Raw genomic sequence first — 20,816 nt, 5'->3', positions numbered from 1 at the left:
AGGAAACAGTTCTTGAGCAATGTTTGGAAGTGTCTTGCATGTTTAGAAAACCCATAACTCTTTTGTGTTTATACAATAAGCAAGGAGACCCTAGACTAGGATATGAAAGCATGCCTGTTGATGCAGTTCCCTGTGTGCCTGGGAACCAAACAGCAGCAACTACCTGCACAGGCTGAAGGCCGGAGGGAGCAGCTGGGGCATAAACTTGCTCAGGAAAAACCTTCCCCTCAGTGCGGTAACCACAGCTGACGTCCCTGATCTGGCTTTAGAGACCTCTTCAGTTTAAAACTGCCTTTTCTTCTTCTGATAACTTTAGGAGCATAAATACATCTTAAAAGCAAGCGAAGTTTCTCCTCCAACAGTTTGTACCAGTTTAATAAAAGTGTCATTAAACCAAATTACAATTCCACGTGATTATCATTTGTAAATTGGACCTAATACATCTATTTTATTTTTGTTTGCAACCAGCTAGCCCTGCAATTCCAATTAGTAACGAGCATGCCCCCATGTATCTTGCATTAGCCTCAGCTCATGACTATTGTGTGCTTTCTTTCATATATTAAAGGCAACTGTCTTGATATTGACATAAATAAATGTATATAGAAACAAATAAAAAAAGAAGTAGAAAAGTAAAAGAGTGACTGTGACAAGAAATGGTACAATAGATAGGCATAATAGAAAAGTGAAATATTTGGAACAAATCTTTATAGTTTTCTCTGATATGCGTCTCTTTTGTGCATCTGTTATGATATTTATCATTTAATTGGTGCAGGTTTCACTACCCTGCCTTTTATCTCCATTTTCCAAATCAAACGTATTTGTCATTAAATCAATCCTGTTGCTAATACCACAAATTAATTTATTTGCTGCATCTCTGTGGAAAGGACACAGTTAAATTAGAGCTGAATCTGGCTCACTGTACAAGAGCATTTATCAGCACCCTGCAGCTGTCTGTTTATTATGGCCTGATGCAGAACCCAAAAGTCAACTAAAGAACTTCTGTTAATATCAGCAGGTTTTAGACCTAATGAATAAGTCCTAATTTTCACTAATGAATACAAAAAATAAGCTAAACAAAATCCAAAGAAACTGAACAAAGACAGATAGATCATCTTATCTGTAATACGTCTGGACTGTTTAACTGATTTAAATCAGATATTTAAAGAAAACTTTATCTTAGAAAGTTGCATATTGTGCACTATTTTTCATATAGCAAATATGCAAGAACATGACTGAAATTCTGCAAGAAAAGAATAAAAGCTATAGCCTGGAAAAATAAAATACAGAGTAAGAAACTTCAAGAAAAACAAACAAACAAACAAACAACACAGAAATCTATCAGATGATAGAAAACCTGGTGCCAGCTTTCTGGGATGTCTTAATTAGTTTAAAGGTTGGTTGTTCAAAGATGATGATACTGTAAAATCATAAAGCCAGTTCTTGACAGTATTGAGGAATCTGGAGAGGTAAACGGGTAGCTAGCAGAATTTTTAAAATGTACATTTAACCCCCACGTACCTTTGCAAACTCTACTCCTAGGTTTGTGTGTCAAAAGCCTCTGAAAGCTGAGGTTACTTCAGCTAGATGATGTTTATCTGTGTGCCTACTGACCCCTCCAGAGAACTCCAAGACTCCTGTGGGGCAGGACTTGCTTTTACAAAAATCACACCGATACATCTCCAGTATGTCATATTTATCCATGAATTCTATCCTTTACCCTTATAGTTTCTTCAAAAAAATAGTACTTCTTAGATTTTCTACATGTTCTACGTGTACATATGGACTTCTGTGATGTCGTATTCATTTTATCATATATGATGATCTAGACACCAGGTCAGTATTTGTCTCCTATACAACAATCAGTGCTTAACTAGTAAAAACAAATAACAATATAGTGTGAGAAAACACCACACATCTCCTTTAAGCTAATTCTCTAACTTCTTGTGGATTAAAAAAAAAACATCCAGAAAGACTCAAATGTTTTTCAAGACATAAGAAACATACCATTGTTACATGAAAGCAACTCAAATTGTGCAAGGTCAATATCGTAGCTGGAATGAGAAGGATGAGAAAGGTCAAGAATCTGCTGTGCAACAGTCTACACTATAAACCCAGCTCCTTCTGTTCAAACTTCTCTAGATGTGCCATCAGGGACAAATAGGGCAGTTATTTTCAGTGTGTGTTATGAGTTCTGGACTAGATGATGTTGTGGAGACCAAGCACTGGGTAGCCACCATCCAGACTAGATGTACTTAGGAAGGGTTTGTAAGAAATGGTCAATTTTCACAAAGAAGAACCCTAGTTACTTCCTGTTACAGAAGATGAAACAGACACACAGTACTGAAAGGGAACAGACACACGGTACTAAAAGGCTTGTTGAAGATGACAAAAGTTTGTGTGTAGTCATTCACTCTGGAATCAAAAGAGGACCTGTTCCAGACAGGAGGGGGCATTGATCCTCACCAGGAGACGGCTGTACATAGACTGTTAGCTATCCACATAACTGATTACCTGGCTAGGAATTTCACCAGCTGCACCCGCACATATCCCTCAGCTGCATGAAACCCCAGGCAGCTCATTGCAACAGAGAAGCCTTCACACTGCTCCCTCTTGGTGCCAGCAATTGCATCAACTGCATGGCCTTGCCTTCATCCAAAAGTCCAGAAAGAAGTCCTCAAGTGAGCATCCTCTTCGAAGTTTTTGGTTTTTTGTGTTTTTTTTTTAATTATTATTTATTTTATTTTATTTTATTTTATTTTATTTTATTTTATTTTATTTTATTTTATTTTATTTTTTAGGAAAATTATATAATAGCTTGAATGATCAGAAAGCATGCCGTGGAAAAATCCATTTGGGGTCCATCTGTACAATTTTTTTGTTCAATCATTTTGCTTCACAAATATGGGGTGCCCAACATCTGAAGGTGATTTACTCACCCTCCACATTCTTCTATTTGCTATGTATTATTAAACAGCTATTTCATTAAGCCATTTGTTGTCAGGCCATTTTCTTATTTAGAGCCATAAAGAAGCCTGCACCGTCTCTCTCCCACCTCCTTACCTCCCCCACTGGTGCAGAATGGAGGATTTACAGGTGAGTTTGCACTGATTTGAGTAAAATTATAAATTAATGTATAATTTTGGTTTCAACTTGCGTCAGGAGTTCTTTAACTCAGAATTTACCTCTGATATCTAAGTCATTGCACTTTTCATTGCTCCTTTGTTCCATCTAATGAAAGGAATACCCAAATACCTGCCTAAATAGGTTTTGTGCAGGAAAACCCTGAGACTGAAAATGTGAGGTACTATGAAGCACAAAACATTGTCACTGAAAGTACCTAGAGCACGTGTCAGTCTGGAAACTGTTCCCCAATAATCTAATGAAACAATAACCAAAGGATCATGCTGCCTTCTGAAGTCCTGGAGCAATTTCACAGGTTTTGAAAGACCCCTCAAAACGCTTCATTTGCTTTTCCAGTTATAAATTGATTCAAAGAAAACCTAGCCTAGAGGTGAAAGCACTGCACAGAGTAATTAAGGAACAAAACCTGAGAAACAAAGCCTTAATGTAAAGACCAAGTGGAAACTCCTTATTTACCTCTGCCAGTGACAGCCACTGTGCCCGGCAGCAGGGCATGCCTTTAGTAAGACAGAACCTTTACTTTAAAAATGTGCCATCAGGCCTATTAGGGAAAGCATCAATAATTAAAGTTAATGCCTGGAAACTGGCATCAGCTCCGGGCATGATGACTCAACCTCTTGGAGATCCATTCATTACATTCAACTACAAAAGCTAGAAGTTATAAAAAATGCATGAATAAATTCTTTAAGTATTAACACGCTACTTCTTTAAATGTTTGTCCTGACCCAGGTGGCGCTGCACTGACTTTCTCTGCAGCTTCTTTTCACTTAAATGACCTTAGATTATTGCAACTGTCTCTCAGGATTAAACAAATTGCTCTCTTAAAAATGTATTATTGAAGGTTCCTACTTTGTAAGAGAGAAAATGCTCTCTGGCATCCTGTCTTTAAACTCATCACAAAATGTTAGATTTCAGAGCGAAGATTGTAAGTCTAAAGTTAAGTACTTTGAGCTAGATATGTAATTTGTTAAATTCACTTTTAGACTTGGCAGAATTAAGCAAAAGCAGCATAAGAACTAAGGAAGAGACTCCTATTTTGTGTCTATAAGTGTTACCAAGGCAAAGCTGTGAGACAGGGTTCCACAGGATGTCTTTTAGTCAGAGTGCTAGCACTCAAATATCTTCAACACTGAATCAAGAGCAGGAACAAATAAAAATTAAAAAAAAAAAAAAAAACACTTTATGGAGATTTGGGCTTTACTTATCTTTTAGAGTGAAAACTCTTTTTATCCAGTGATTTTTGGGTATAAGTTTCTATGCTGCATTTACTTCCTGCGTTACTTAGGTTTGCTTTCTTGCAAAATTCCCTGTTGCTGGGTTATTTTTGGTGTTTCCTCACACCCCAGCAGAGTTTGTCTGCAGTTTATGAAGAGAAGAATCACCGATTATCACAAATAACTTTCTGCTTCCCTCTGCATTTGAACTTTACCTTCCAGAACATGGGGAGTCAGTAGCATTTTGGCAATGAAAGAAGAGGCAGATGTTTCAGAGAAAGAGAGCTTAAACCTTGCTGGCTCTGCAGCCGCATACAAAAATTGCAAGCTACCTGGGTTCTTCAGCTGAGAACCAGGGAATCAGATGCACTCCCTCCTCCTAGGCAGTGAATTTTAAACTGGAAACGAGTGTTACGTTTCCTCAGATAGGTAACCTTTAAACATCAACCACAAAACAACAACAACAAAAACTACACCAGAATACTTAGCATCTGGGTAAAAAAGCAACTGAAGTAGTTACAGCTCAATTATATTATTCAATCCAAGCTAAAAAATAGAAATCTGGGCATTAAAGGAAATGAATGCTTTGGATTAGAAGGTATATAATAAAATTCTCACTTTTGAAACTCACCACCATCTTTAAATACTGCTACCAGCTTTCAAAAGGATCCACTTCTTCAGCTCACACACTGCTGTTGTTGTCCTAGGTTTTAAGGACCACCATATTTCATGCATCTCAAGTGCAGACTTCTCTCTAGCCATTATCCTACCTGTTACATGCTACAGGATATTTTGTCATCCCTTATTCCACCCACCACTGGATAATATTCTAAAATATAATTTTTCCAAGTACGCATACAATGGGCTGGAATTTTAAATCCTATTTAAATCCTTCTCTGCAAAAAACATGGCAAAGGATTGGCATACTTTGAGAAAAGCTCGCCAGCTCTGTAAAGCATTGAACTCTCAATTCCCACTGAAACTAATGATGGTTGAAAAGTACCATGCACATTCCTCCTTCATAGAGTCAGGCCCAGAAAGAAGCGCAGGGGGAATTCCTTTTCCGCAGAACAGGCAGCTGAGAATAGAACCAAAGGGGTTCCTATAATGATTTAACGTTTCACTTCTTCTGGTAACAAGAGCAAGAATTGCATCAGAGTTAATTTTAACAAAGGCAAATGTAGTAATGTGCTGTCTAGCTCAAAGCCACTTGATGAAAGCACATTACCGCAATATTTCCAGCAAATGGTGAACTGCTTGAAGTGTGGTTATGGTCAGAAGAGTGGCTGTGTAAGAACGACACCTTCACATCCCACAATACCAATCTTATATACCGATATAAACTGCTACATCACATTTTTTTTTCTTATTAGTATAGGTACAAAGGCAACAAGTTTGACTCCTTTTAGTACCACAGAATGAACCCGGTTTCAGAAGAATATAAAAGACGCGTTTTTTGGGTAAACCTGTTCATATTTTAAAATAAATTCCAAATGCGCATTTTCCTATCATGAGGTGTGTATGTCTGTAAGACATATGGATAGATATTTGTCGTAATTATGCCCAATATAACTTAATTGGGCCAGTTATAGCAACAACAACAAAGTTATTTTATGTACAGATTTCCAAGAGAACTTTCAAGACTGACAGTAAAAAATAATATATTTTGATTCAGAAACTAAGCTAAATACTGATATTTTTTATCAACACCAAAACTGAAAAGAGACTTATTTATCTAGTCAGTTACCTAATTACTTAGTAAGATATGTCAGTAGATAAGTAACACTCACTGTATGTAAAGGTGACAGTATGGCCCAGAAATTCCTTTATAACTGAGATTAGAAACATGAAAATGACAGATTTCATATTTGTAATATGTCTTTAAAACATAACTAGATTTTAAGTCAGCATGGTAGAGTTTTATTTTAACAAATCATGAGACAGCTGTGAAAGACATTGACATAAGACATAAGACATCTGTGTACATCAGCAATCTACAAGGCTGGTTAATAAACTGGTATAAGACCCACTGCAGTAACTAACTGCCAATGCAACCTGATTATAGAGCTCTACTTACTACATTTAAAAGCAATAAGAACAATGAGCCAATTAAAACTACAGAAGATTGACACTTAGCACTAAAGACAGACGCTGCCTGATCTTTATGTGCCTTAAAGCAGAATCCAGGCTAGGCGCATAATTTCTTTAGAGAACATTTGGGTAGGAATAGGATTAAGAAATATTGGTATCTATGCAGACATCCACCCAAACCAGCCAAAGGGAAATGTGGCTGTGCGTCTGAAAAATTCTTCTGCTCAGAAGTTAGGTGCTTCCTTCCCACTCATGGCTGTTTCTTTGGGAGCAACCTCCAAAGCCCTTTCTCTCCCCCTGACAATGAAGAGGGAACACTTCAGTCCCTCTTTCACAGAACAGTTGTAGGAGGAAACGGTGATGCTGCTTTACTCACCCACTTCTCTCTGTGAGCAGCTCTGCCTTAGGCAATTCACTTCTCCAATATCCCTTTGAAGAACCGTGTTAAGCACCACCAAACGCGTGCAATTTCAAAGAGCAGAAAATAATTTTGTATGTTTGCTATCAAAGATCTTCATCTTTGTGCGCAGAAATGATTTTCCACCTTTGCTGTTCTGCAGACTTATGTATTTTTTCCAGTTCATGTACAGCCCAGCTGAACATAAAATTTCAGCCGACTTCCAGTAATCTCTTTTTATCTAATTGCACTTCACAGACCTAGAAATACCCACAGAGCCCCGAGTGGGAACAGCAGACATAGAACAACCACATCCTGACTGCCAAAGTGGGCATGACTCCCCAGCCTCGTGACCAGGACACACCGGAGCAGGGCAGGGTGACTGGGCTTTCAGCACCTGACAAGTTACAGTGAGCACAGGGCTGGCTGGAGCTAGGATTACCTCCTCTCTAACATAAACACCTGGGTGAAGAGCCACGATTACTTTTAACATCTTCCCTGGTACAAAACAAAACAAAACAAAAAAACAACAACAACAAAAAATTATTTGTCTTACATAAAGTGTAACAGCAACAGCGTGGGACACCTTGAGGATCCCGTCCCACTAACTCACCCTAAGTATTTCACAGCATTTTCACAAGAAAAAAGAGATGCTGGTTTGAAATCCCTTTAGAAGATTGCCCCATATCCTGGAGAGTGCTTTGACAAGGAGTTAAAGGGTTGCCTTTGGGAGTAGGAGGCAGACCACCCTGAAGGGGTACTGGGGTCAGTACTTTGGCACCTAGAATCGTAAATAATCCAGAAATTCTGGGCATCAGCCCAAAGGGCAAGAAAAAAAGTCACACTATCACAGTATGGTGAGTACCACAGCTCTGACAGCAAGTTAGGGTGCTGGCCCACTCTGACCATTTTGTCTTACCTATGAGTAAAAAAATCCAGTGAAAGTGGATCCAAAACCTTTCCTAGGATTGAGTTCTTGTGCTTCACTATCTTTCTAATGAGTTTCAGTAATGAGTTTCTAAGATCTAATGAAAAACTTCTTGCTACACGTTTTATTTTGTCCATTGTAGCTACAACGTGAAGAACAATTTAATCACCTTCGTCTTCATAGAAAGCTTTTAGACAGTGACAGTTTTGTTTATACTACTGAAGAACTACAAGAGGGTGAAGCAAATTTTCTCCTCAACATCTGAATTTCTAAATCTCTAATGCTAGTGTTGCTGACCTTCAGTATTCCTCCTTCCTATTCTTAAAATGTGGACCCCAAACTACACGGTGTGCTCCAGGTACTTGTTAGTACCTGTTAGTCCAGGAAAGCCTTCAGGATTTGTGTATCACAGCTGAGGAAAGGACATTCTTTGTGTGCTTATCCTCCCTAAAACCCAAATTAAGATGACATTTAAGGTATTCCCTCCTTAGTCACCTCTTGCTGATTTTACACATCTCAGTGACTCTCTTAATCCCGTTCTTAGGCACTAAAGCTTTCTCCTTGCAGACAGTGTATGGCTCACAGACACAGGGCTAGGGCTGAAGATTTCTATACAAGTGCCCAACAGTGTCTAGGCTTTAGGGACTTCTGAAAAAAAAAAAAAACCCTCCAAAGTACAAATGCTGTATAGTAAAGAAGGAAGGTGTAATATCCATGCTACTTTGATTTTTGCATCTTTCAGCTGCAATTTATCAGGCAATTCTTTAACTGCATTGAATATACTTCTCCTAGGTACTTTGGGCTAGATCCAACTTCCATTAAAGTGAATCAAAAATCTGATCTATTCTACTGATGGTTTAGGACCTTTAACTATAATAATCATTATATTATAATTGCATAATAATAATAATATATCCCTAGTAATTTCTCATAATACAGTAAATTTAGAGACCTTTACATAATGCTCTCCTCACACTATGGAGAAATTTGTGAAGAAAAATTACGAAAGAGCAGAATTAAGACTACACACATGAAGAAACCAGTCCCCCAACCTTTGCTACACATTTATTTCTGAACCATGTGCATCTACATAGCATCATTTTCTCTACTATACTGGTGTGTCCTCTGCACACACTGTTTTCTCAAGCAGAGATTTTTAGTCAGCGTTGCTAGTGAGAGGTGCAACACACAGAAGAAACTACTGTGGTATGTGAAAAAAAGCAGCTGCATAATGAGTTGGTATATTTGTCTATAGCCTTGCTAACATGAACTGTAATAATAATAATAATAATAATAATGTTTAAAATTTAAGGTACTATCTGCAAAGCCTGGATGGGGCAAAGCATGCCCTCAGCAAGTCTGCAGAAGACAAAACTGGGAGGAATGGCTGATATACCGGAGGGTTGTGCTGTCATCTACAGGGACCTTGACTGGCAGGAGAAATGGACTAACAGGAGCCTCATGAAGTCAAACAAGGAGAAGTGTAAAGCCTTACAGCTGGGGAGGAACAACACCCCACACCAGTACAGGCTGAGGGCCACCCGGCTGGGAAGCAGCTCTGCAAAAAAGGCCCAGGAGTCCTGGTGGACACCAATTTGAAGGTGAGGCAGCAACGTGCCCTTACTGCAAAGAAGGCTAATGGTATCCTGGGCTGTATGAGGCAAAGCACTGCCAGCAAGTCGAGGGAGGTGATGTTTCACCCCTACTCAGCACTGGGAACACCCGTGTACTCCTCACCTGGAGCACCTTGTCCAGTTCTGGGCTCCCCAGTACAAGAGGGACACGGAGCCACTGGAGAGAGTCCAGCAAAGGGCCACAAAGAGGCTGAAGGGACTGGAGCACCTCTCCTATGAGGGAAGGCTGAGGGAGCTGGGACTGTTTGGTCTGGAGAAGAGACAGCTCCAGGGGATCTTATCAATCTATATAATACCTGGAGAGAGGGTGCAAAGAGGAGGGAGCCAGCCTTTTTTCAGTGGTGCCCAGGGGCATGACAAGGAGCAATGTGAGAGGGAGACATCATTGTCTCTGTTCTGGAGGGCTTTTCCACAGTCAAAATATGTATAATGAAATTCAGAAGGAGCAAGGAAAGCAGGAGGAGCATCCTTTAAAATGGCTAGGCTACCACTGTCTAACTATGGGCATATTAAACGTCTTGCAAATGTAACAAAATCGGTATTGCAAAAATGTGATATTTTTCTCGAGGCCATTTAATGTATCTGTCAACATCATGAGAGCTGCAAGGATAGAGGGTTTAAAGGTTCTGGAAGATAGTCACTGCTCCAGAAGGAGCCACTCAGAATACAGATGTCTTTAAAGCCAGAATGAAATAAATGTGTGGTAAATAGAAGATGGAGATGTTGAGGAGATGTATTTCCTTCTAGATATATTTAGTGTGAAACAGACATCCACAGACATCAAATCATATTTATCTTCCAAATGTAAATACAGACTTTGCCCTTAGTGGAAACTGATTTCCAGTTACATGTGGGCCAATATCTTGGCTTTTCAGCTACTATGTGGTTCCCAAACCACTCAAGGCAGCTTCCTCCTGGGAGCTACAATATTGTAAGAAAGGTGAAAGGTCGTGGAGGCAGTGAGCCCCTAGGCACTTTCAGTGTTAACTGTGGTGCATTACATGAGATCAGATGTTTGCCTACCCTCTTCACCTGCAAAGGAAAGCTGTGCAAATATTGTTGTCTTCTGGATTATTTTCTCAGTCGCTACCCAGTTTTCCAAAGTATGAGATGTTTCTTTCCATGGATGATCACACACACACTTTGGCATTCAGACCATAGAATGAGAAATTTAATCCACCTTTAAAACAGCTAATACTAAGGGAGTCAATCGATAACAATATGATCCTGTGTCTCAGGAGACAGGATGCTCTCTCATGCTCATTCTTATTACATGTTTACATGGAATGATTCTTCATCCTCTGCTCCTTTGAGCAGCTGTGTCTCAAACAGCCTTTTTAAATCAGAAATTAATCCAACAGCTTTGAATCTTAGAACAAAACACTGAACAATTTCTTCTGGTTTAGTAAGCATGATAGTCCTCAAAATGCAAATTCTCTTTAAAAAAAAAAAAAGTGAGGGAAGGAAAAAGACAGTTTACTTGATTTGTGCCTCAAGGTCTTTACAAAATTTTCATGATCTCTTCTGTATTTTCCTCAAGCTTTTCCACTCCCTGGATGCAGCTGATTTTTCTGTTTCAGCATCTACTTATTTCTTTCCTTCCCATACATATTCACACACACACACACAAATTAACAGCACTGAAAAAAATGTGAACTCCTCTGCTGAATACATGAAAAGTGAGAAGAGAAGAAATACTCATACATTGAGCCGCTATATGAACCACCACTTGCTAGGAATACCATGAAGTCTCCCAATGTAAGAAACGTGAAATCTATATATGCAATACTAGCTCTTTGTGCTTATAAACGCCTGTTAAAACTGAGTGCAAATCTTTTGATAAGGCCAAGTAATAACACTGTCTAGGAAAACTCACACATAACACACATCAGCACCATTTCGTTTATTGTCTTCACTAGTGGCTGATTATCCTTCTCAGTGAAGAAAAGTCAATGAGTAAATTTTGTTCCTTATTCTCCATCCCTGTCTACAATATTTAAATATAGAACAATACCTCATTCATGGGGTATTCTGCAGCACAAAAGATTACTGTATCACATTTACTACTTTCACAGTTTTTGCAAGAACAAGAAACTAGATTTCTATTTTTTGGCTAAATTCTCTTTAAAACAATTTTAAAAACCACAAAACCATGAAAATCATGAACAAACACACTTTTCTAAAACTTGCAGAAAGTTTCTTTTGACATTTTCAAATTGAGTCACATTATTGTAGTGTATCTTAGCCATTATTTGGAGCTTGATTTATCTTTGCAAATATTAAATATTGACTTTTATTTGCTTAGCATTGACAAAAGAGTCTGATTAAAAATACTTAACTTTTTATACCCATCTAGAACCATTATTTGATTCCATTATATAATTCTGTGAAGTCTCTCCTTGCCTTCCTGTGCATGTCATTAAACACAGCAACAACCAAAAGCACTTCTGGGCTATCACTGAATACCACAAAGTATACTACAGATATTCTGCCATGTTCTAATAGTGTCAGTAAGTTCCCCCATTTCTCCATTCTCAACAGAGACGAATCAGGTTTCTTACTTCGAAGTTCCCTACAGAAAATATAATCAATTAACTCCAGAACCTGGCACATCATGATATAAAAACTACTGCTTTCATTAGAACAAGAATACAGTTGGTAAACTGCAGCAGAAATCTACTTAGAGTGACTTCTGTCCTCAGGGATTCATCCTTCGAATGAATACTAGGTGACTTTGAAATACAGAAAGAATCCTAAAATAGACAACAGAACTTGTTTCTTATTTGTAGTATACATAAAAAATAAAATCTTCAGCCTTATCTCTAAAAAGACTTCCACGTCAAAATTGTAGTGCAATTTCCATACTAACTAGATCTAATAACTTGTCTGCTATAACATCAGTCATTTATATACCACTACCTCCTCTTATTGGAAAAACTCAAACCTTTTTCTCCATGCACAAAGTCTGGTCCAGCCTGCCATTTCCTTCTTCAAGCCTCCTTCTTCAGCTTCACATAATATTTCAGAGGTGAAAGTCTGAGCGTTGAAATTTCCACTGACTCTGAAATTTCCAAACAGTATTAAATAGCATTCACCTGGTGCATGCCCTTGCAGTATAATAAAGGTTCCAACTTCACACCTAAAAACCACATAAATAAAAAACAAAAATCTAAATATGATGCAATGTCAGCACCAATACGGATAAAAAGTTGGCAGAAAAATGTAGACATAGAACATTTTTTACAAAACCAACCGTAAGATTCCCTAACTAATTAGGGCTTTCTAAAGTATTATATGGCTAACAAGGCCATATTAGTACCATACTAGGGTCAGAACCCACAAAGTCACTGTCATGTACACCTCTCCTGTACAATTAATCAACACCAAAACACTTGATTAATAATTTGCATAAAGAGTTACTTCAGCGGTTCTTCAACTCTTCAATCATACTTACATAGTAGGTACACACAATTTTCACACAAAAACATCACAGACAGCATTCTAAAAGTCTGAGTTTTGTTGAACTAAGGTATTGATCTGCAAGATCTTTTAAAAACCTGAAAAAGGAAATTGCAAAGTAATTGCAAAATCCAGTTATGCTGGCATATTCAAGCCACCCCTACAGAAATGTTTACAAAGGAGAAAATCTCCTAGGTCTAGGAGAAGATCTTTCTACTTTCTTTCTACTAGGTCCTCAGAAACATGGAGGTACTGCACTTTTCCAAAGCAGTTGAACCACTCAACACCCTTTGACCTCATCAGTAGACATGTACATGCACCCTTTAAACATGTATACCAATATATTTATTTTCATAAGGACTCCTGAAATAGTAGATACAGGCTGATTCACTGCTAATAATTACACTATTATATGTGCTTATGACACACGAAATACTAATAACAGCTATTTGTTAACAACTGGTGGAGTGCTCCCCACCCGTTTCCCTACAATGCCTTGGATCTTGAATGCTATCCAAAATGTCCAATGTTAAATAACTAACTAGGTGTGAAGGTAGGGCAAGCCTGACAGTTTCATATGGTCAGCCTCTAAAAGCCTTGATGTACCCTCACCACAGCTTACACATAAATGTGTTCTACAATGGAAAGCTTTCACTCTATTTGATTATGGGAAACAAAAGAAGAAGGACAGAACCTAACACTATGATCCAAAGTCAAATTCAAAATGACTTAGTGGAATTAAGCAATTCAATCATCTACTTCATCAAAATGTATCACAGTTGCTTAAAAACCCCTGGAAGAGTCAGGGAGTCTATTCCCAATTTTGTCAGATAATTTCTATCGCAAAAAGGCTGCCTTTCATCTCTAAATAGCTAATCTCTACAATGAAACTAATTCAGATAAAATTAGGAAATGAATGTGAAGTGGAGCTGCTATTCTTCATTTCATGTGTGAACACCCCATTTCAAATTACTTTGGGCTAACCTATTCTCAGTTAAGTTATATTATCCCAAAATACAAAAGAAAGGAGCACAAAAGAGATCTGAAGACTTATTAGCATGTTCCTGGTGCTTATTAACAGACAAGGCCTGGTTTTGCCCCATATTCATAGGCTTCTGTCCACATTATAGGCCTCGAACAAGGCAACCCTCTGAAAGTTAGAGTAGGTTTTGGAGGTAAGTGGGAGATAGTTGGATAACCTACTTGAGGCTGGTAAATTTCTTGAACACTTGAAAGAATTTTAAATTTAAATAATTGACTTTAACATTTTGAAGAACATCCTTTTATATAGCACACTTTTTGCTATATTCCATAACATTGTTTTTGCTACAGTGGACGTTTATTTCTTAAGTACTTTGAAAACAGATGGTTCTGTGGCTTAAATTGCAAAATGCCAAGAAGATATTTGTCAATTTTTTATTTTGCAAGGCCAAGAGTTTGAGGTATTATTAACATTTCATTATGAGACCTTTTGTTTTGGTTTTATTTGAAAATGCTTTTGTTCGAAGAATGGTACAACGTTCTTAAACTTTGATAAATTACAGCTTGGCAAAGCTGGAGTTGTGTTTTACTAGATAAATACTGAAATGTTCTGCTTTCCTACAGAATTCTTTGTATCTTAAAAAAGAAAAAAAAAACCCTCAAAATTTGATTAATAAAGGGCTCATGGAAGCTGACAGAATGCATAAGACACACCTCAAGGTACACTGTGGTGATGGTGAAGTCAAACCCTGCTGGCAAGCACTCACTGGCAAAAAAGATTCCAAGCAATGCTTTTGTTGGCTCAGGCACAGCAGCACTTGACTTCCTCTACAAAGTTAGAGTTAGTTTGGTTTTATCATTAAGCATCTTATTTTTTCCCCCTTGTTAGATCAGACACTGCACAAGGAAGTAAACTCTTCTCCTTGCTTCAAAGTCTCATTTGCCATTTATTCCTTCACCACCCTCACCCAGGAAGCATAATAATCTCTATATGTCCTATCCTTCTAAGTCTTCTAGTCAAGTTGTTTATCTTTGACCATTGCTGATTCAGGACCCCACCAGAGGGCTTCTCTCACATCTGAAGTGAAAAGGGACAGGGAAAAAAGCATGGCATCCTCTGCCATGCCCACTTCATTGCCAATTGGCCTATAATTTGCTAAACCTCATCAAAGTGCAGGCAGTACTACAGTTCCATCCCACCACCTTCTGGTAAAAAGAGAGGGAAGAGGGTTGCAACCTTCACGTTAACTAAGCAGAGGAACAAGAAATGATTCCAGCCCTGCCTGGCTCTTGGAGGAAGAAAGTGGAGTAAGGCTCAGCCTCTCCAAGATCTGAGGAAGAAACTGGTAGGGCTGCGACTGTGGAAATTAAGATGGTTGTCAGTACAGGTGACAGGTGGCAGATACTGATGGTAAAGAGGCCAGAAGGGTGTTTGTGGGTCTGAAAGTCTAAATGGTCCCTAGGAGCAACCTACCACTAACACACCAAGAGTTAAACTGGAAATTACCTTATCAATGTGAGCTATATAGTGGACTTCTCTTCATGAACACATTTGCCAAATTAAGAAATGTTTGGTAGGACAGTAATTATACTGTCAACTCAATGAACTGAAAGAAAAATGGCTTGCAAAAATTCAAAACTGGAGGCATTATGGGAGCAATATTTAGTTTATCACCTTCCTGATGAGTGAGACAGCTGATGCTGCAGTCTCCTAAGGGAGGCAAAAATTGTCAGTATTTGCCAAATGCTATAGACCAAGCCTCATGTTTATAGAAAAGGTTTATCCTATTAACGCAACTAAACAAAAATCTGTTAGCCCTAAAAAGTTTGTTTACTTTGTGTATACTAAAAAAAAAATGGAATCTAGACTTCTTTGCTCATTATTGTATAAGAGGATTACTCCATTTGTATAAGGATATTAAAACTTACAGTGCAGATAAACATTTGTCCCTTTATGTCCTTCTTGTCCTGCCTAATTGGGAGAAAAAAGTCAACAACCCTCTAGAGATTGTCTTTGAACTAGTTACAAAGTCTAAAAAACCCTCATGTATTCTGAAACAAATCTTCCATCTTGAATATTCATTGCCCTGGTATCAAAGAACTGTTTTCATACATCCTTAATTATCTCATTTGAACTTTGTTCTTTCTCTTTTCCCTCTGCAGAATGCTTTTCCCAGTAAAATAAGAGCAAATGCTCAAGCTACTTTGCTACTTCAATATAAGCAGTCACAATTATCTCAATGTACCAGCATATTTTAGTACTGTAGTATTTATGCTTAATAATATATATTGAAGGGCCAAGTTTCCCCGGAGTATACATATTGCCAGTGTTCGATACTGTCATCTGCTCTCTTTTCATACCACAGTAAAGACTGCCAAGTGCAGGTCCCTCAAGATCAGGAAACTGATATCAGCTAGATTAGCACTCATACTCAAGGCAGGAACGACAGCTTCAAGAGAAATAGTCTGAAATGTCAGAGCCATTATTAATGTTGCACACTGCAAGCAAATGCTCTTTCTTCTCCTAAATGATATTTGCATAAATGCCATGGTTATGTATATGGGGCCCCAGTATTACTGGATAAATTATTTATCAGCATAAATCTATTTTACTTACCTGCTTGCAGTCCTCCTGGCTTCTTTGCTCTGAGCAACTATTCGGCAAATACTTAAGCTTTTCAAAATTTTCATTTTGAAACAAACAGAACATGCAAATACTGCCCTACGTGATTATGTGAATTGTATCCCATCTTTCTGCATTGGTACTTAAGATTTTTACAGGAGTCATGAGGAAACATATGAGATATGAACTTACTTTGCTTCAGAAAAAGTACTGAAATACACCATAATTTAGAAAACAAATTCCTTATACAGTACTATAATGTACAGATTGTGAAATATTTAACATAGTTTTATTGAATGCCACCTTCTACAAGTAAAAACGAGACAACAGCTACAAACTTCCATTGTAAGTTTCTGCTCTGTACAGAAGTTAATTCCTTATTTGCTTGGTCTACTATGGAGTCTGAAAGGTGTTGAGTTTTCTGGTACCAGTGAAAGACTAGGAGAAATGACTAGTTGAAAACACCTTTTTTTCTTTTTTTTCTTTTTTTTTTTCTTTCCCTATAGTAGAGGTAGTTAGGCTCTTGACTTAAAGTAACCAAGTAATTGTATTTTCAATTACCCTAACTGAAAATTGTTTTCCACAGACTGTGTTACTGCTTTACAGTCATGGGACTGTATAATTACAAACAATTCTAACTAAGACAAAGATAGGCATTTTACAGTACTATAAGTTCTCACTAGGAGTTCAATAAAAACATTACCTGATATATTTTCTTGCACATATACTCTGATAAAATATTCTTTTTTCTTTCATGAATACAGGAAAAGGTAGGAAGAATGTGAAATGATCCACCCAGGCAGATCATTACATCTGACTTGATCTCCTGTAAGGGAAGGCTATACATATGCACAGGGTCAACACATGTAGGCAGACTGCAGCAAAGTTGAGGAATGAATGGGTAAAATAGAGAATAATAAGTCTCCATGAACAGGCAACACACTAATAAAATTTTGTGTCTGACATTACATACCACAATAATTGGTAGGAATTATAATATTTAACAGGATAAGAAGTCACAGAGGTGAAGCAGTCTATTAGGGAAGAAATCATATGCCGTGCAGAGGTAAGTCATGGTCGTACCTGTATTAAAGTGTCCTGAAAGAGTCAATAATCATATTGACACATTGCCCAGCTGATGGAGTGTGCACAGATTTCCAAGAGATTTCTACAAGTCCTCAATAAAGTCTCAATTATCTCAATGTATAAAGCCTCAAAGGAGACTAGAAATAGAGAAACGGACATGTCTAAGGCTTGACAAAAGGTAAAAAGGAAGTTCCTCTCATGAACTGATGACTAGAGAAAAGTCAGAGAGCAAAAAGCAGAAACAAATGGTCAGCTTTCATAAAGAAAAAGCCACTTCTGGTCCTTCAGGGATCTTCATAGGGACCTAGACTGTCCAAAATATGGACAAATGAACTGGAAAAAATGGAGTGAATAATGAGCTAACAAAATTTACTGACGATACTATTATTTTTCAGATTGGTCAAATCTACAGCTGACAGTGAGTGACAAACAGGTGGAATTTTGATGGACTGCTGGTAGAACAAGAAAAAAAAAGAGAAATGTGGCAAAACCGATCACAGATACTAAAAGAGGTTAAGCAGATTATGGTCTTTCGGTTTGTAAATTAAATAATTAAGAGGCAAAATCTGATAAAAGCCTATAAAATCAAAACCAGTTTGGAATTAGAAAGTAACTATTCTCTATTACTTATAATACAAAAACTAGGGGATGTCCAAAGATGTTATCAGATAGCAGATTTAAAATGAACAAAAGGGAATACTTTTTTTATCCAACATACTAACTGAATTACAGAACTCACTGCCCACAGGATGCTAGGGAGGCCAAAAGTATAAATCATTTAAAAATGAAATTAGATGATTTCATAGAAGATAGTTCTGATGGCTACTAAACATAATGGACTGAACACAGCCTCAGGCTTAGAAAGCCTCTAAGACATTGATTGCCAAGAGCTAGCTGAGTTTAGAAAAGATCACTGTACACATGCCCAACTTTTTAATGTTTTTCTGTAATGATATTCTGTGTCGCAATCAAGGCAGGATACTGAAAATCAGGGGAAATCTCAATTTTGGTCTACTATGGCTGTTTTATCTTCCTGGTATTAGAGCTACTGATAGTATGTACTATGTATCCTTGCTATGGAGAATACATAGACATTAAAATATCAGCCAGGTTACCTGTAAAATAATCACTGGTATTGAATAATAGATCTCTTCCAGCATGAAACAGTCTAGGTTGAACATTGTCCATCGCACTGTTAGACTCCTACCAATGTATCCAGAAAACAAAAGGTGTGCAAAAAGTCAATACTCAAATGAAAGGAAAGGCTTGAACATTTATGTATGTGCTTCATTTTATATACAAGAACAGTTAATCCAACGAGATTATTCATAAACTTCAAAGGTAAGCAGCTGGAGGGGACCCAAGCAAAGCAATGAAAAGCTAATATACACCAAGGAAACAGTAGCACATGTGTTGCTGTGTGTACATAATTTAAAATGTACATTTATAATTTAAGTCCTCATAATAATCTGCAACATTCTAGCCTAGAAAACATGGCATCTGCAATTGTACAAAATGCACATGTGCAAGTGCAAGCAATCACTATTCCCACACATCTAATTTTTCCATCTGTTGGTTAATATTACTGAAAACCGATGCAAAGCAGCTGTCCCCAAGGGGCATTGAGTAACTCAAAATTCATGAAAACAGGCAGCTAAAGACATAAATGGTCCCCTGGAGGAAATATGCAGGCAAATATTTTAGACATTTGAAAATCTATGCAAGAGAGAATGCACCCACACCAGTAAAAGCTTCAGTTCAAGCTCTATCAGAGCACTGCTCCAGAATAAAATAAAACTGAGGTGTGGATTCTCTGGTGTCCAATAAGACATTAATTACAATCAAAACTTTTCCTGTGGTTAGGAAATTCACAGCAGCTCTCATCAGCTTGGTCTGATGTCTAAGCAGGGAATAGCTTCCACACAGCTCTAGTGCAGCTCTGTTACAAAACCAAGCAGACGTCAAGCAGGAGCTCTTTGGAAACCAAGTTTAATTAGTTCCAGATTGAATTAATTATTTAATTAGTTCAGTGGAATGACTTGATTCTGAAATGTTTATATATTTAGCAGACACTGTGAAATTTCACTATCCTGTTGCAATGTGTTTAAATTGTGGGAGGGTAGGTAAGGAATGCATTTGTTATTTTTGATCACTGTTGTTTCCAGACTATTGGAAAAATGTACTAAATGTAATAAAATTAAAAAAAAAAAAAGTTGGTAGTCTCTAGCTTGGATTGACTAAACAGTGAAATTGAATGGGTCTTCTAATCAAAATGACAAATTTATGGATAATTTATACCTCGTGACAAATATAAGTGATGCATTTTTGTGAAGTACTGCACTGGAATGAAAGATATTGTCTGCCCTTTTTACCCATTTATCCTTTGGTGAAAACATTTTTAAAGGTGACAAACTTGAACAGTTTTGATTCTCAAGAGGCAGAGTAACAGAACAACTGTATTTATAACCCTAATGCATTCTGGATACAAGTTTTACTAGGCTTCTGTACCAATTACTCATACAGCCACAGTGTTCAGATTTTGTGCTATTGCCTCATGATTCAATCACTGCTTTTTACACAATAAAACATTAGCATTAAATTTTAGCATATAAAACATTTATTTGCAATTTTCATATAGCATTTTGCTGTGTCACTTTGCACTCATATTTTCAACTTGAAAGACCCATGCCAGTTGTTTCTAAAATTTCATTTAGATAACAACTAACTCAAAAAGTCCACACAAACTGGTGTTTAGAAAAGACATTACCATAAATCCAGGCACCAGACTTTCAGCATATACTGCTTGTGGTAGGAACAGAGGTATCATTGCCCCTTAGCAGTACAGCACCTGGATTTCCCACTGCCAGTGTTATCAAAATAAGCCTATGTTTATTCCAGGATTTGGTGTATAAATCAGGGAGCGGAAAAGCATAGAACCTTTTCAAGCTCTTATTTTCTGGTAGCGGAAAGGGGAACACTTGAGTTCACCAAATATTAAACATCAGCAACACAGAAAGGATATTACGCGTGTTATTCTGTATGACTGGTTTTAGACAGCAAACCAGAAGAACATTAGCAACGATATTAATGACCTGAATTTGAATAAGTTAACATATGACATCAAATGCGACTTGTACACACTAAGGAAAAAAGGTAGAAAGCCTGATGTAATTGTTCAAACTAACATGGCCAACAAGTCTGTTCCCATCCATAATAATGATATTCACTTGAATATACTTGAAATAAAGATTACAGAAGTGAG

At 37.5% G+C, this 20,816-nt stretch overlaps 1 protein-coding gene across 12 annotated transcripts in view; it reads right to left on the bottom strand.

Annotated features, from left to right (window-relative positions):
* Positions 1–20,816, bottom strand: part of LOC308193740 (uncharacterized protein) — a 59,216-nt gene that overhangs the window by 19,305 nt on the left and 19,095 nt on the right. The window contains exon 1 of one of the 12 annotated variants that reach the window (XM_080588745.1): positions 4,987–9,120. The exons of the other annotated variants lie outside the window; for them this stretch is intronic. Coding sequence (XP_080444871.1) covers positions 4,987–4,992 — 6 coding nt within the window. The 5' untranslated portion in view covers positions 4,993–9,120. Of the gene's footprint in view, positions 1–4,986; positions 9,121–20,816 lie in introns of those variants that run through there. 12 annotated transcript variants of the gene reach the window in all.

Source organism: Anser brachyrhynchus, assembly GCF_964034855.1.
Source record: "Anser brachyrhynchus genome assembly, chromosome: 4".
Classification (NCBI taxonomy): domain Eukaryota; kingdom Metazoa; phylum Chordata; class Aves; order Anseriformes; family Anatidae; genus Anser; species Anser brachyrhynchus.
Note: the sequence above shows the minus strand (reverse complement) of the source record. Positions and strands in the feature narration are given on the sequence as shown.